This window comes from Euphorbia lathyris, chromosome 2 (assembly GCF_963576675.1).
Source record: "Euphorbia lathyris chromosome 2, ddEupLath1.1, whole genome shotgun sequence".
Classification (NCBI taxonomy): Eukaryota; Viridiplantae; Streptophyta; class Magnoliopsida; order Malpighiales; family Euphorbiaceae; genus Euphorbia; species Euphorbia lathyris.
The window spans coordinates 91084839-91101431 of NC_088911.1; the positions used below are offsets into that span (position 1 = coordinate 91084839).

A 16593-nucleotide genomic window follows, 5' to 3' on the forward strand; every position below is an offset into this window, starting at 1 on the left:
CCCTCTATAACAACACTTTTCTAAAAGCACTTTTCAAAACCGTCACTACAGAAAACTTAAATATTTACTGTTATTTGAAATTTTTAACTCCAACCCCTGTTATTAATTTTTTATTATCTAACCCTACCTTACAACGACAGTATCGATGATCTCCTGTGTAGTGTAAAAACCCTAAATCTCGCTCCCCAAGTTCTCTCGTTCAAAAATCAGAGTAAAAACGCTAAATCAGCTTCTTCCTTGTCGCTCCCCAGGTTCTCTCTCGCGCTCGCTCGCTCTCTCTCTCCGGGCAACAAAGGCCATCTGCGTCTGAGGTGGAAAATATCGCCTCAAGTTATCTCTCTCTCTCATATTCAAGCGGTTTCCATCATCTGATTTCGTCCTCTTAGATCTAATCTAAGTTCTGTTGTTTTCAAATCATTGAGGTGTTTAGTTCTTACTCAGGTAAATCAATTTTCAATTTTAAATCTCCATTGTCTTCAATTTGGCTCTAATCTCCTCTGTTGCTTTCATTCCAGAATGTAAAGGCCTACTTACGTAGGGGCACAACACTAGTGATGCTTGGCTATTATAAGGAGGCAATCGAAGGTGAGTTGCTACCTCTTAGTATTGTGAGCTGTATATTTTGAGCTTGTAAAGATACCCTTATTTCATATATTTGTCTTTTTTCTGTTTCTGGCACTTGCTAAATGGAAAATTGGAGAATGCTTAGACTAGCTGTTCTTGATCTTAATTAAGAGATTAGCTGTTTAGATTATGAAAAATATATTTATGCTCAATCACATGCAATATTTCTCTCCTTTTCTTTTTCTAATTTTATCTGTCCTTATGGAGGAACTTTTCCGAAGTGTTTCAGTTGACTAATACTTGTTGGTTTTCAGATTTCCAATATGCCCTCGTACTTGAGCCAAATAACAGCTCTTTCTGCTGAAAGATTGCGGAAGGTGTTTCCTTAGATGATTGAAGTGAAAGAGTGTCAATTCCAGAAACTGCCAAATCTTCTCCCAAAAAGCCTAGTCGATTTCTCTGTGGCTGAATCATCTCAGAATCCAATGAACTGGACTTTGCGGGTAAAAATGGGAGTATTCTTCGTGAAAGGTATAAAGGTCTGAAGAGTTCTTTTGCTTCTTTTCGATATCAAATTAGCTGAACTGGACAAGTTTTTCATTATTGTGGCTCTGTTTCTCCACAAGTTGGTCCTATGAATTCCGAGTTAAAAGCAAAGAGAATCTTTCTTATGCAATCAAGTGAGTGTTGTAAGCTTGAATAGACTAGTGTTTAAGCGATAATTTTCTGCTTTGATTCTCATTTTTTTTATGAATTTTATTTTTACATTCCACTCAAGTCCAAGGAATGTTGCTGAACCAAGTGCAGTTGCCTCATGGGAGGATGCATGCACACACTTTGTTGTTAGATTTAACTATAAAGTTTCACTACAAGAAAAAAACAGTTTACCTACGACGTAATGTCGTTGGTAATAATAAGATTTTCGTCGGTAATATAGGTTACCAATGACATACAGACGAAATTTGTGTCGTAGTCAGATTGCTTGTTGGGAAAATAATTACCGACGACAAAATCATTGTCGTTTGCATTAACAACGACATAGTCGTTGGTAATTTGTAAGTGACCAACTATAAGAATCAATCGGTGTCGTTATTGGACACCACATATGTCGTCGGTAAATCGTCGTTAATATATATGTCGTCAGCATGTCGTTGGTAATATTCACGGTGAATTTGGCGCGAAAAATAGCGTCAACTTTGTCGTTAGTGAACGGTCGGTAAATAATTTTTGATGTTAATTTAGAATATATGTATCGTTTGTAAGTCGTCGGTAATTCTAGCGTTGCTAAACATGTGTTATCAAAAAGTCGTTTGTATGTGGTTTCTAAATTCAATCATATGGAAGTCGTTTGTAATACTGTCGTTGGTAATATGTATCTTAAATTTATAATAATGTTGTTGGTAAAACTACAAACTCTCTCTCTATATATGTATATATATATTGTACCTGATAAATCATTAAATTTCATATTATATTAATTCTAAAACAAATAAATAATATCTCATACAACAGAATAATAAAAATACTAGGCATCAAACCAATAAGATAATATATCCAAAATAATCACACAATATATCCAAAATTACTCCAATATTCTAGTTTTTGGAGCTTTAGTGATATGAACTATTCCAAAATCACAGTCCTAATGTAGCAAAAAGATGGGACAATCAAACTAGCAAGAAAAATATTCCAAAATCACAATCCGGTTCGAAGTGGATCATACCGGGACAAAAGGCTTGAGTAAACATTTGACCTTAAGGACCGACAATGGGGATAAGAATGAATTGAACCCCACATAAAAAAATAAAAAAAAATGGAGAGGGAGTGATATTGATTTATTAGTAAACCATATCTTTGCATCTGGTTGTTGCATCAATTGGGATTGATGCTGCTCCCCTGTGGTGCACATACTGTGGGAACTTAGAACCATATCCCACGAGATAGCTCATTTTCATAGGATTGTCTCCCAACACATAATCAGCCTGGAAAATGAACTTATCAGGTGAGTTTTTCACTAAGTAATTTAGCAAACTCTGAGAAGCAACAGTGTACAATAAGCAAGTTGAACATGAGAGGTTTACTTGGGATTTGGCGAGCTAACGAAGATCAGATGGTTTAAATGATTGTCCGCTACATGATATTGATGTGGTCCTTGATGTACGCATGTAGTCACTATATAGAGAAGCTAAAAATGCAGAAGCAATAGGATGTGTTGTAAAGCATTCCATTCACTCACCCATATAAGGCCACCTGAAACCAAGAAAGAGGACAATGTTAATTACATTTGAGCATTCCTGAATTCATACTCAAAGCAATATATGATCTTGTACAAGTATCCAAGTGCGGTTCGGTCCTAATCTACACAGATTTGACAATTTAGTTTGATAAGAAGCAGCATGACTGTTAAACAGATAGATGGAAATATGATGACAAGAGTGTTTGTGCAAAGTGCCAGGAAGTTCTATATAAACCTAAACTTTTTTTTTATTATTACAAATGCTGAATTTTGATTAATAATATAATATAGTGATCAAGAAATTAACAGGCTGGTCTCCAATGTTCCAAACTCCAAAGTTTATAATGAAAATCATACCAATCAAAACTGGCATTTTCAAAGTTGATATTGTCCGGATAAACAGAAGCATTGATAGTGTATATCCAGTAGGAACAAAAACAGAAAAAAGGAAGATGATAAAACCTGTTGAACTTGTATATGGTTTACTACTGTAAACTGTCAGCGAAATCCATGGGCATTACATAAAGCCCCTTGCTCTCCAAAAACTTGCAGCACATTTATCCACTTTCAGCAACTTTGCTAATGTCTCCTCCACAGGTTCGTTCATTGTCTCATTGAAAATTGGAGGACAAGAAGGGAAGTCAACCCCCAATTTGGCCCTACTTAATTCCTTCAACTGCAGTTGCAGGTACTTGACATACTTAATGATTTCATCCATAACAGCTGATTGACTTCCCTCTACATGCCTGAAGAATACAGTCCAGACAACTTATTCAACTAGAAGAGAAACAAATTATCAATTTATCTTGAGTTCATCAAAAGAAAAGGCCTATTTGCAATGAAGATATTTCCCAATACATAAACATCTCAATTTGACTACAGTTTACCGTAATATCGGACTCCAAATATGAAATTCTATCATGCTTTATGACTTCACGATATAGAACAAGCAATACCCTTATGAGCATCTATTGCGGCAAAAATGAATAATTGTGGGCTTCGGATGCTTTTTACCTAAAATTAATTGAAATATTTCTTCTTTTGTCTTCACATGGTGGAATTTGGGCCCTGGTGATGATGTATACAATTTTGTAAGTAGTTCATAGAATAATTTCATGTGTCATTATCACCAATTGAATAAACAGGACAACAAACACCAATTATGTTAATTGTGAGCTTACATTCTACTTGATATTTCTTCTATGCATATGCAATTCTTGCTTGTTTTAATGAATCAATGGAATCCACTAAAAAGATTCTAAGTATATTCCATTTATGTTATAGTCTTACAAATATCTACATTGAAATATGTCAATTTCATAATAAAGACAAATTACATCATGTGGTATTATTCTATACAAAATTTGCAAATACATTGACAGCATGTAATGACTTCAGAATATAGAACAAGCAAATTTGTTGCATCCTTCCTCCAAATACATTGACAGCATGCATTTAGGTTCATGAAATATGGCAGGGAACATTTAAACGACAATTGTAAAATTATACTATGGTCTGTCCCAACAACCATGGTCTGTTTTTGGATCACCAACCTGACTCAGAGTGAAAGAAAATCAATTCTCATTTGCTTCACTCATTACAATGAATAGATTTCACACTAACAACAGAAAACTAAAATGCAAAATAACAAAAAGATTTTGAATGCATTTGATATTTTAGGATTCATCACACAACTTAGGAAGATGTAAGCGTCTCCTTAAAGATCCGTCCTGAGGGTGTGGTGTCGGGACAGAAGGTGTGAGCAAGGAATGACTCTATAGTATGACGAGGAGGCTAGTAATAAACTGAATCCAACATCAAAATATGAGAAGAGAGTGACCAGGCTCTATTAGTAAGATGGATTTCTAATCACATGTAAACATGTTTTAAAGTCATGAGGCTCAATGAATGGGACTGAAACCAGAGAGGACAATATCTATATGTTATTAGACCATGCTCTCACGGTTGGTATGATAGTTGACTCTCTATGTACATGTGTTGTTTCAAGGACAAACCTGGTCATGCGGGGACGACGTCTAGGTAGAAGGTCTGAAATGAGAGACTAACTACGCTATATTTGCAAGATGGATTTCCAATGAATATAGATGCATTATAAAGTCGTGAAAGCTAAGAAATGAGACTTACGGCCAAAACGGGAAACATATTTAAATGGTACTACAACAAGCCGTTACATTCTCAATTCAGTTGAACGAGAGGATAACGTATGAACATAGAAACAAAATTGAAGAAAGCTACAACTTTTAGGAAGTAAAATACTGGGAATAGAAGAGTAACCTGAACAATTAACACATTTTCTGAAATATGGGCAGTAATAAGGAAATCAGTAATCCACTTGAGCGAATCCTGAGCAGGTTCCAACTGATTAACTGCATCCATCTGATCTCCATATTCAAGGATAGCCCAAGACAAAACTATGGCAGTAAAAGCCATCGGAAAACCAAATTTCATATGATCCCCTGCATCATACAACCCTTTTGAAAGGTCCAATTTCTCTGCGCTCCCATCTTTAAGACCCGAATCCCCTATATACCTTAACATCACCATTCTCGCTCAACAAAATGTTTGCCGCTGCCAGAGTTAAGCATAAAGGTTACATGAAACCGATAAAGCAAAGCAGGCAAACTAAAAGAAATTAGAATGAGATAAAAACATACAAATTATATGAAATAAAAATATATTTTTTCACAATTCTGTCTAACAAAAATATTCTACGGAATTTCGATGGGATGTGATATGTTAAGAACCTTTAATATCTCTGTGAATTTTTCCTTCAACGTGTAAATAGTCAATTGCATGCATCAAGTCACGTAGAATGCAAGCGATTGAGGTTTCATCAAGTGGATTACCCAATTGGAGCTGTAAGAGAAAAAACTGCATTAGCTTTTGGACATGGTTGTTATTTCCAAAATTATTTCACCATCACTAGCAAATTAAAAATTGAATAATAGCAGTTCAACTCTGAATGTAAGCATAAAAAGTTAATGGTTGAATATACACAATCAAGACATGAAAAACAAAAGCAACATTTATTATTAAGAATCTTATACGTAAGAGTTCAAAATTCATGAACCATAAAGAAACAAGTCAATGAAGTAATCTACTAGGACAGCAACTGAGCCACCAGCCATGAATTCCATTATTATCCAAAGTTTAGTCTGGTTAAGATAAGAACCATAATACTCTGTAATATATGGACATCTGCATTGTGACAAAACAGAAATTTCCTTCGTAAATAATTAGATAAATGAGCAATATTGTTCAATCGCACTGTACAAAATATACTATATAGACAAGGATTATGAGCAATATTGTTCAATCGCACTATACCACCTCAATTAGGATTTCTGAGCCAGCTTGAGCGGATGGAGATGGGATACAATAAGCTTATTAATGGAGGAATACCGGAGGAGTTTGCATTGTTAACTAATCTCCGGTATCTTGATGTCTCAAGTTGTTCACTCACTGGTCATCTCCCTCCTCAACTTGGAAAGCTAAAGAAACTTGAAATGCTGTTACTGTTGCAGAACAATTTTACTGGTGAAATTCCGTTGAGTTTTACGAAATTGAAGTCTCTGAAGGTGCTTGATTTGTCTGATAATCATCTGACCGGTACGATTCCGGTGGGATTATCTTCTTTGAAAGAGCTAACCAGGCTGAGCTTGATGGAAAATCAGCTCACCCGTGAAATACCTGAAGGAATTGGTGAGTTGCCGCAGAAGCTAGGCTCTAATGGCAAGTTACTATGGCTTGATGTATCCAATAACTCTCTCAGTGGTCCAATTCCACCAAATCTCTGCCATGGAAACAAGCTCTTTAAGCTCTTACTCTTCTCCAACAAATTCATTGGAAGTCTACCAGGTTCTCTAGCAAAATGTACCTCTCTGTACAGGTTCAGAATTCAAGACAATCAAATCAACGGTCAATTCCAAATGGCTTTGGGCGTTTGGAGAATTTAACCTTCATGTACCTTAGCAAGAACAACTTCACAGGTGAAATTCCTGAGGATCTTGGCAATACAACAGCTGCAGTACCTGAATATATCAGCGAACTCATTCTACAGCAAATTGCCTAGCAACATATGGAAATCGCCGAATTTACAGATTTTTATAGCGAGTTCAAGTAAAATCACCGGCGAAATCCCCAATTTTATCGGCTTCAGCATCTTATACAAGATTGAATTACATGATAATTCGTTGAATGGTACCATACCTTGGGATATTGGTCACTGCGAGAAGCTACTCAGTTTACTAAGAAATGAGAGTTGCTGCCAAAACAGGAAACATATTTAAATGGTACTACAACAAGCCGTTACATTCTCAATTCAGTTGAACGAGAGGATAACCTATGAACATAGAAACAAAATTGAGGAGAGTCCTGGAGGCGCTGAACTTTTTGCGGCTCTAAATCTTTATCAACAGCAAGAAACACCGGCAATAGAGAAAGGGTTGTTAGAGTTAGGGTTAGGGTAAAGCGGCTTGACAGAGGAGGAGTAGGAGGATGTGAGGAGGGTTATGCAGGGCTTAGGGTTCATGTTTGGGAATTGAGAGAGAGAGAGAGAGAGGCGGAATTGAGAAATTAGAGGTTTAGGGTTGGGGTTGGGGAACTGACAGAGAAATGTACACGATTTAGAAAAAAGGGAAACACGGGAAAGTAAAATTTAGAGGGAAAATTTTAGGGAAGCAAGCGGCAAATTTTTTGGTGCTTTATTTTTTAGTTGTTGGTATGTAGTTGGTGCTTGTTGTTTGTAATTTAGCCATTAAAAAAATTGTATGAAACTTGTTTGTATGTCGTCTTTATTTCCGACGACATAGCATTAACATCTATTTGTCGTTGCAATTGCCAACGACATGTGCCATTGGTATTTCTGTCGTTGGTATGTCGATTGTATTTTATAGGTATTTTATTCATAAATGTTGGCTGATTAATTTTGTAAGTAAGTTGTTTGTATTTCATTGCTAATAACAACGACATGTGTGTCATTGGTAAAATGTCGTATGTAAACTGATATTTTCTTATAGTGTTTGGTGTTCTTCTATTTCTCCACAAGATTGGTCATATGAATTCCGAGTTGAAGCAAAAGTAGGCTTTTGTTATGAATCAGGTGATTACATCACTGTGAATTCTTCTGATTTCTATAATCTTCAGATGTTACTAAGATTGTATATAATTCCACTCCTTTGCAATATATGTGCAGGTACCTCCAGCTGCTTATAGAGATTGAGCTTACGTATGTCATTTTATAGTAGTTAATAGTTAAATTTGTTACAAGGTGAAGGATGCATACCTTGGCAAATTGCAAAAGGAACTTTTCCTTTCTAAATAGTTGGCTTTCTTCTTATTGCAATCTCGTGGCAGAATCTCATCTTTCTTTTTCTTGCAGAAGTTTATGTAGATCCTAGGTACTCATCTTATGAAGCTTTAAAATTTGTTTCTGGGGTTTTAACAATGTTTATGCCCAAAGTATGTAAGCTTCTTTACATCTAATCATAGGCATAGTTCTATAGTTGTGGTTAATAGATGAGATTTATGCAAAATCTAGGCCTCTTGTGGTTTCACTGAGCTTAATTTGTAACGGCGATGATTGATCCAATTGTTCAACGGGTCTGAGCTGACAAGGAATCTACCAAAGCTACTTCTAATACTTAGGCGGATCGTGTGTCTAAAAACAGAGTGAGTAGGTCCCTAGCTTATCATCGGAATTTTGGTCCGATATTCTTAACTTAATTACCATGGTAAGTCAGGGAACTGAACCTATAATAGTTTATTCTGTTTATTTGCTACTCAGATTTATCTGCAAACACAATTCTCTATTTCAGGACATTTTCTTATAATGTGATAGTGGAAGTTCACTATAGTTTGCAAATTGGGAATGTGTTTAGTGTATATTATATGGAAATAAAATAGGTATGGAAACTAAAAACAGAAACAATGATAGTTATATGGAAATAGAAATTACAGGAAACATCAAGTGATATAATTGACTTCAATTTATCTGTAACATATGATATGTCAAATTCAGCATCATAATAGGTTAGTCACGACTTCAATTTCATGGTTATATTTTTTCCCTTGCGGGTTCTGCACTTGCTTTGAAGATATTTGGAGAGTATGTCCATGGGCTCTCGGTAGAGGAAACGTCTTTGTATTGACTAGTTTTGATAATTGTTGTAGTAGTTATATCAATTTGACAATTTTGGATATATTGTATGAGAAATGAATATTGACTCCATTACATAATATATGAAAATAATATATTCTTAATCTTTGGATAAAAAATTTAGTTGATTTGATTCATTAAGTAATTATATATTTTATTATAAAAAGTATTGAAATATTTATATAAAATAAAAATAATTAAAAAAAAATGGTTCAAAAGTGGTTTAAAAAGTCTCCAGTTGCAAAACCGTCGGTAAAACGTTTTAAAACTGTCGGTAAAACGTTTTAAAACCGTCGGTAAAAGGTTGGTAAAAGAATTCAAAACTGTCGCAATATCGTCAGAGAACTGTCGCAAAACCGTCACAACCAAACCGTTCCTACAAAAACTTACCCCGACGCCTTAAAAAAACCGTCGGTAGAGTAGCAACGCCTGTTGTAGCAGCGGTTGTGCGACGGTTTTGAAAACCGTCGTTAAAGTCTAAGACAAAGCCGTCGCTACAGAAGCTAATTTCCGTCGGTAAAGGCTCTGTTTTTTGTAGTGACATAATAAAAGAGTGATTCTTAACCTGAATTACACAGAATGTATTGGATTAAAAATGCAAAACAAGCAATGTAGAATATTGAAGTTGAAATTGGAAAAAGGAGATCATTTGGGTCCCCAACAACTCAAGTAGAACACCATCTTCCAAGCTTTATCACTTGTTTTTATTGCATTTGGAAACAGTTTTGATGACCCTGCTTCACTTTCACCACTCTTGTTACCATATGTAGGTGTCATGATCGTATGATCTTTCACCCAAAATGCAGCCCCAATAATAAAAAGAATGCCACCCTTATTTGTATAACCCATTTTTGGGGTTGTAATGTAAGTTTTTTCCAAAGTGCCTGTTTATATATATTGAAAAGGAATGGACAAGTTGGGTCTCAAGTGGCAATTAGCATACGTACGTACAAATTAGAAATGCCAAAAAATCACAAAAGGTGGCCCAACAAGATTATGTTTTCTGTTTAAATGGGATGTGGAATAAATGCTCTGCATATTTCTTCATTGGTTCTTGTACCACCACCATCTTATATCCATCCATATGTTTGATGTTGTAGTTGGCCTTTTTTTTTTTTTTTTTTTTACTGCAGTTAACTATTTGCAATTAGTTCACTAATTAGTAGTGCAAATCAAACCTCAAACCTCTCAAATAGAAACTCAACGTCTTACCACTCAGACCAACCCTCATTGGCAATCTTTAGTGATTTATTTTTTCACATTAACCTTCTGAATTTTATAATTTTAAAGATTAAGTACATGATCTTTAATTTTCACAAATATTAAAATCATCAACTCTAACCAGTGAAAATTAAAAATAAAATGCTTAATATTTAAAATCATAATTTAATCAAGGAATATTGAAAAAGCTAGAGCCTTGAATATGCTTTTTCTCTATTGAATTTAAGAAGTGCAGATTTATTCCTAACATATGAAATAATAAAATTTATTTTTAACATTTACAAAAACTAAACATAAAATTTACTTTTATGTAACAGAAAATTTAAACATATTAACTTACCGTACCGTTATTTGACATGTTATTTAATTATTATATCAATTTTCCAAACATCAGTTGTATTTAAAATATTTACTGCATTATTAACACGGTTATAAACTCTTTACCAAAATATCAATAATTAAATTTAACAGGTATAAGTAATTATAAAATATTATATAAAATATTTATAATTATCTACTAAATATAAAACTTCAGTTTATCAATAAGTTTATTTATAAATTTTGATTGTTCAAAAATTTTGTTTTCTTTTTATCTGGTTGGGCTTTTACTTCCCACTCATTATGCATTCGAATGTTTGTTTCACAAAATCCAAAACTAAAAGAATAATATAGACATCGTTTGTTTGTAGTATAAAAAAGGCAAAAAGTTCCTCAAAAAAAAAAAAAAGAAAAAAAAAGAAAAAAGATATTCCGTTGCCGGGAATTGAACCCGGGTCTCTCGGGTGAGAGCCGAGTATCCTGACCGACTAGACTACAACGGAAGGATGAATCTGGTCCTCCCAAATCTTATTGTAATGTTGAAGTCTTGTTTGTTTCTAGTGGTAACTATAATGGATAAACGACATGTGCAAAATGAATACATGCTTATTTGTCTCCATTCCTATCCTGCGGGATTCCCATGTCTTATTTACGGATGTTCCAAAATAAACTTCATTTTACATATTTAAACGAAAACGGATACGGAGAATCCTCAACTAGTCAGAAAACAGAAATGAGAAATGCATTCTCCGTCCCGTTCTGTCCCGTTTACATCTTTATATATAGTTTATCATTATATCGAATATATTAGCATGGTATATTAACATGAGATTTTCTATATGTATAATAATATGGACAAATACATTACCAGCTTCTTGAACTTATCCATAATAGTAGATTGGTTCCCTGAATTTTGTAAGTGTCTCACTAGCTTCTTAAACTTGCTTATTTCGTATCTCCAGCTACCTAAAGTTGTCCATAAAAATTTATTAGCTCTCTGAACTTTGAAAATGTCTCACTAGGTCCCTAAACTTGCTTATTCCGTAACAACTAAATACAAAAACTTATTAAACTTAAATTCTAAAAATAAATCTTCATCTATTTGTGAGGTAATTTTTTCTCTTTCCCTAACTTTCAACCTATTATAAGAGTTAGTGTTGCAGGATTGAGAGATCGAAATTATGAGGATCGAGAGTTAGTAAGGTTAAGGTGCAAAAACACCCCTAATGTTTGGGTCAAGAGTAATTTTACCCCTAACGTTTAAAATGGTGTCGTTTTACCCCTAACGTTAGTAGCCAAGAGCAAATTTACCCCTAACGTTGATAATTTGGGTGAAACACAAATATTTTTTTGTTCCTTATTTTGCACCAATTGCATATCGATTCATTCTAAAAAACGATTTCATGTTTTTTATAATTTAATAATAGAATTGAAGATTGATATTTATAAATTTGGTAAATTTTTTGAATTTTTTTATCCCATTTGTACAAAAGACAATATATATTTTTTTATTTTTTTTTTCAGATCCCGACATATGTTTGTGATTTGTTACTGATAAAATGACGCACATATGAAGTGTAGATGACAAGAGTCATGATCGAGAAAACAGTTTGATGAATTATTTCTCAAATTAACCCAATTTATCAATATTAGAGGTAAAATTGCATCATTTTGACGTTAGGGGTAAAATTACTCCTGACCCAAAATGTTAGGGGTTTTTTTGTACCTTAACCCGAGTTAGTATTATGGTTTTTGTATTTAGTTGTTACAGAATAAGCAAATTTAGGGAGCTGGTGAGATACTTGTAAAGTTCATGGAGCTAATAAGTTTTTATGGACAAGTTCAGGGAGCTGGTGATACGAATTAAGCAAGTTCAGGGAGCTGGTGAGACACTTGCAAAGTTTAGGGAGCCAATCTACTATCATGTACAAGTTTAGGGAGCTGGTGATGTATTAGGCCTAAAAATATCAAAGATTCTCTATATGTATAAAAAAAATCTGTTATTTCATTTTAATATTGTAACCATTGACCTTTAATTTTTAACGGTATACCCATTGAACTTTACATTTTTTAATATTGGTGGTCGCTCAATTTTAACTAACTCCTCAAAATCATCGTTAACGACCTCAAAATGAAAATATTCAAAAATTAAAGTTGTTCATAACGACATTTACTATGAAACCACATTTTTATTTTCTAAAATCATATTTTTTTGGAGCGCTCTCTCTATAAATTAACTTTCTCCTAACCAAACAACACTTAAATAACCTCAAAACGAAATTTTTTAAGAATTAAAATTCCTTAGAATATCAACTCTTCGAAATTTTTATTTTAGGCCGACAACGTTCATTTTGAGGTATTGAGTGGCCACCGATGTAAAAGAAAATTGTAAAATTCGGTAACCATAAAATTCAGTTGCCACGAGTGTAAGTTACCCAAAATCCAAAACTAAAGGAATAATATAGACATCGTTTGTAATATATAAAAGAATAAAAAGATAATGTACTATCCAAAACAAAGTAACTAACCCCCAAAACTAAAGATAATATAGATATCGTTTGTAATATATATAAAAGAAAAAGAAATAATGTACATATATTCCGTTGCCGGGAATTGAACCCGGGTCTCTCGGGTGAGAGCCGAGTATCCTGACCGACTAGACTACAACGGAAAGGTGAAAGTGCTCCGTTTATGATTTTATTGTAATGTTCAAACTTTGTTTGTTTCTAGTGGCGACTATAATGAATAAACGGGATAATGGAAAATAAATACATGCTTATTGGAATTCTTTTTATTATTGGATATGGTAGAAATAATACTTGATGGATGATTATTTAAGAATTTTTTTATTTATTTATGTTAGTAAAGAATTTCTCCTAGAAAGTCATTGTCAATATAGTAATATCTAAATTGAGAGACTAATGAGTTATTAAATATCTTACAATAATAAAATAGCTATGTGTTAGCTTTTAGTTGCAAAAAAAATCTTTAACTAACAAAAAATTAAATAATTTTTTTTGAGTAAATAAACAATTTATGTAAACAAGAAAACTTAAGCGTTGTTTAGTTCAAATTTCGGAATCAGAATTGAAATCAAAATTTCATAGAATCAAAATCATAATGATGTTTTTTTTGTTTAATTCTGAATCAAAATCTAATAATTTAAAGGGGTTTGGTTCAAATTCCAGAATTGAATCGAAATGAAATGGAATCAAAATTTATTAACTAATAAATATAATATGTATAACAGATAATATTAAGATTGAGGAATTACCAATTGTTTACGCATATAAACCAATAAAATTATTTAATGATGGAACATGTATGACAATCAGACTTAGGGTCCATTTGTTTTATTACTGTTTGCTATTTGCTGTTACAGTTTGCTATTTGTTATTGTTATTGCTATTTGTTGTTCCTGTTGGAAAAAAACTGTTTTTCCAAAAAGCAGAGGTTCTCTGCTTTTGTAAAAGGCGGTTTTCGGGTGTAAAAAGCAAACAGGAGATCACTAACCAAACATCTAATGTTGTTTTTCAGATGTAAAAGGCAAACATGAGGTCACTAAGCAAAGACCTAAAACTCTCATTTTTTACGTGAATAAAAAAAAATGAGCTGGTGAGACACTTGTAAAGTTCATGGAGCTAATAATTTTTTATGGACAAGTTTAAGGAGCTGGTGCTACGAAATAAGCAAGTTCAGGGAGCTGGTGAGACACTTGCAAAGTTCATAAAGCCAATCTACTATTATGGATAAGTTCAGAGAGCTGGTGATGTATTAGGGCTAAAAATATCAAATATTCTCTATATGTATATAAAAAAAAGGGTAATTAATTTATTAGTCCCTATATTTTGACAAAACACACTGTTTAGTCCCTATATTTTAAAAAACACACGGTGAAGTCCCTAACGTTTTTCTCGGTGAACTGTTTAGTCCCTAACGTTTTTTTCGGTGAACTGTTTAGTCCCTGTCGTTAGACTCTCATGAAGATTCTGTTAGTCAATTTGGATTTGCGTTCTTATTTTCCTTTATTTTCCTTTCCTTCAAACTCTAATGCATCTGAAATTAACTTTGAATGTTCTTCTTTTTTATTTTCTTCTTAATCGTTCAAATTCGTAAGCATTGGGTCTGTTCTTTTTCTTGTTCTCCATACAAATAGCTTCTTCTTCTAAATTGGATTTCCTCTTCTGAAGTTTGAAGGTAAATAGTAAAGGGTAAATTAGTCATTTCCGAAGTCATAAACGGTAAAAAAATCTAACAAACAGACGGAAGGACTAAGCAGTTCACTGAGAAAAAGGTTAGGGACCTTACCATGTGTTTTTGAAAATACATGGACTAAACAGTGTGTTTTGTCAAAATATAGGGACTAATAAATTAATTACCCTAAAAAAATCAGTTATTTTATTTTAATATTATAACCATTCAACTTTAATTTTTAACAGTATACCCACTGGACTTTACACTTTTTAATATTGGTGGTCACTCAACTTTAACTAATTCCTCAAAATGATCGTTAACGACTTCAAAATTAAAATATTCAAGAATTAAAGTTGTTCAGAATGACATTTACTATGAAACCACATTTTTATTTTCCAAAATTATCTTTTTTTGAGCGTTTTCTCTCTAAAAATTAACTTTCTCCTAATCAAACAACACTTAAATAACCTCAAAACGAAAATTACCAAGAATTAAAGTTTCTTAGAATATCATTAAGTCTTCGAATTTTTTTTTAGGTCGACAACGTTCGTTTTGAGGCGTTGAGTGGCCACCGATATTAAAAACATATAAAATTCAATAATCATACCATTAAGAATTGGAATTCAATGGCCAATATGGTTTAAATGGTTAAAATTCAGTTGTCATGGTGTAATTTACCCAAAATCCAAAACTAAAGGAATAATATAGACATTGTTTGTAATATATAAATGAATAAAAAAATAATGTACTATCCAAAACTAAAGATAATATAGATATCGTTTGTAATATATAAAAGAAAAAAAATAATGTACACATATTCCGTTGCCGGGAATTGAACCCGGGTCTCTCGGGTGAGAGCCGAGTATCCTGACCGACTAGACTACAACGGAAAGATGAAAGTACTCCGTTTATGACGTTATTGTTTCAAGTGACGACTATAATGGATAAACGGGATAATGGAAAATAAATACATGCTTATTGGAATTCTTTTGATTGTTGGATATGGTAGAAATAAATAATACTTCATGGATTATTATTTAAGAAATTTTTTATTTATTTATGTTAGTAAGAATTTCTCCTAGAAGGTCATTGTCAAGATAGTAATATCTAAAGGGTGTTGTTAAACCCAGCCCCTAATTCCCACCCCTAGTCCCTTGAAAGGACGAAATTGCCCTTTCATGGGTTTTGGGGAGGGGAATTTCTGTTTTTTTGCCAATCCGACACGCGGGCGTGTGGCCATCACGTCTCACCGTGCGGTCGGGCGTATAGATATCACGCCTCACCGTGTGGTTGGGCATGATAGCCCCACGTCTCACCGCAAGGTCGGGCAAGTGGCTATCACGTCCGACCACGCGGTAAGGAGTGTGTCTATCACGTCCGACCACGCGGTGAGGCGTGATAGCCACACGCCCACATGTCGAATTGGCAAAAAAAAAAGCTTTTTAACCCCGTAAATAGTTCGTTAAACCCGTAAATAGTCCGTTAAACCCGTAAATAGGCCGTTAAACCCGTAACTACATAATTGTACTTAAAACCTAAAAATATCATACAATTGAGTCCTAAAATCAGTAAAAATAATATAAGTTAATTAATAAATATTATTAATCACAACATATAAAACTAATATAATCTAGTCCAAGCCTCTCTCCTTTCAGCGTATAGATTCTCCAAGTGACGAACACTCGGATGACAAAATAAACGCCATTGGGTGGCAATGGGAGGCACTGGAAACGTAGGATGTAAATAAAGACGTATGTAGTGACGATAACTCCCCAAATGACAAATTACAATCTCTCGCTCTGGTGGTCTTCCATCGTCCGAACGCATCGGCAGTATAGTGCAATATCCTAACTGTTGTGTAGTAAAGAGGAAAATTACTGCG

General features: G+C 33.7%; 1 protein-coding gene, 1 long non-coding RNA gene and 3 other non-coding genes across 7 annotated transcripts; 1 reads left to right on the plus strand and 4 right to left on the minus strand.

Moving 5' to 3' along the window:
• Positions 1 to 1828, plus strand: LOC136220688 (uncharacterized). Its single transcript, XR_010684669.1, has 3 exons — positions 1 to 441; positions 516 to 585; positions 879 to 1828. It is a non-coding gene; the product is annotated as an uncharacterized lncRNA (long non-coding RNA).
• A 299-nt stretch (positions 1829 to 2127) lies between these two features.
• On the minus strand, positions 2128 to 7414 carry LOC136220689 (endoglucanase 10-like). Of its 3 annotated transcripts, XM_066008481.1 has the most exons (7): positions 6789 to 7414; positions 5923 to 6702; positions 5566 to 5677; positions 5096 to 5389; positions 3263 to 3546; positions 2646 to 2814; positions 2128 to 2546 (listed from the first exon to the last, which is right to left on the minus strand). In XM_066008481.1, the coding sequence occupies exons 4-5, from the start codon at positions 5363 to 5365 to the stop codon at positions 3511 to 3513; spliced, it is 306 nt and encodes a 101-aa protein (XP_065864553.1). In that variant the 5' UTR covers positions 5366 to 5389; positions 5566 to 5677; positions 5923 to 6702; positions 6789 to 7414; the 3' UTR covers positions 2128 to 2546; positions 2646 to 2814; positions 3263 to 3510. The 3 variants fall into 3 exon arrangements, with proteins under 3 accessions (XP_065864553.1, XP_065864554.1, XP_065864552.1); XM_066008482.1 differs by having other exon boundaries at positions 6152 to 7414; XM_066008480.1 differs by having other exon boundaries at positions 5923 to 7414.
• Positions 7415 to 10947: 3533 nt separating this feature from the next.
• Positions 10948 to 11020, minus strand: TRNAE-CUC (transfer RNA glutamic acid (anticodon CUC)). Its single transcript has one exon. It is a non-coding gene; the product is annotated as a tRNA-Glu (tRNA).
• A 2095-nt stretch (positions 11021 to 13115) lies between these two features.
• TRNAE-CUC (transfer RNA glutamic acid (anticodon CUC)) lies at positions 13116 to 13188 on the minus strand. The gene has a single exon. It is a non-coding gene; the product is annotated as a tRNA-Glu (tRNA).
• A 2340-nt stretch (positions 13189 to 15528) lies between these two features.
• TRNAE-CUC (transfer RNA glutamic acid (anticodon CUC)) lies at positions 15529 to 15601 on the minus strand. Its single transcript has one exon. It is a non-coding gene; the product is annotated as a tRNA-Glu (tRNA).
• Between the last annotated feature and the right edge of the window lie 992 nt (positions 15602 to 16593).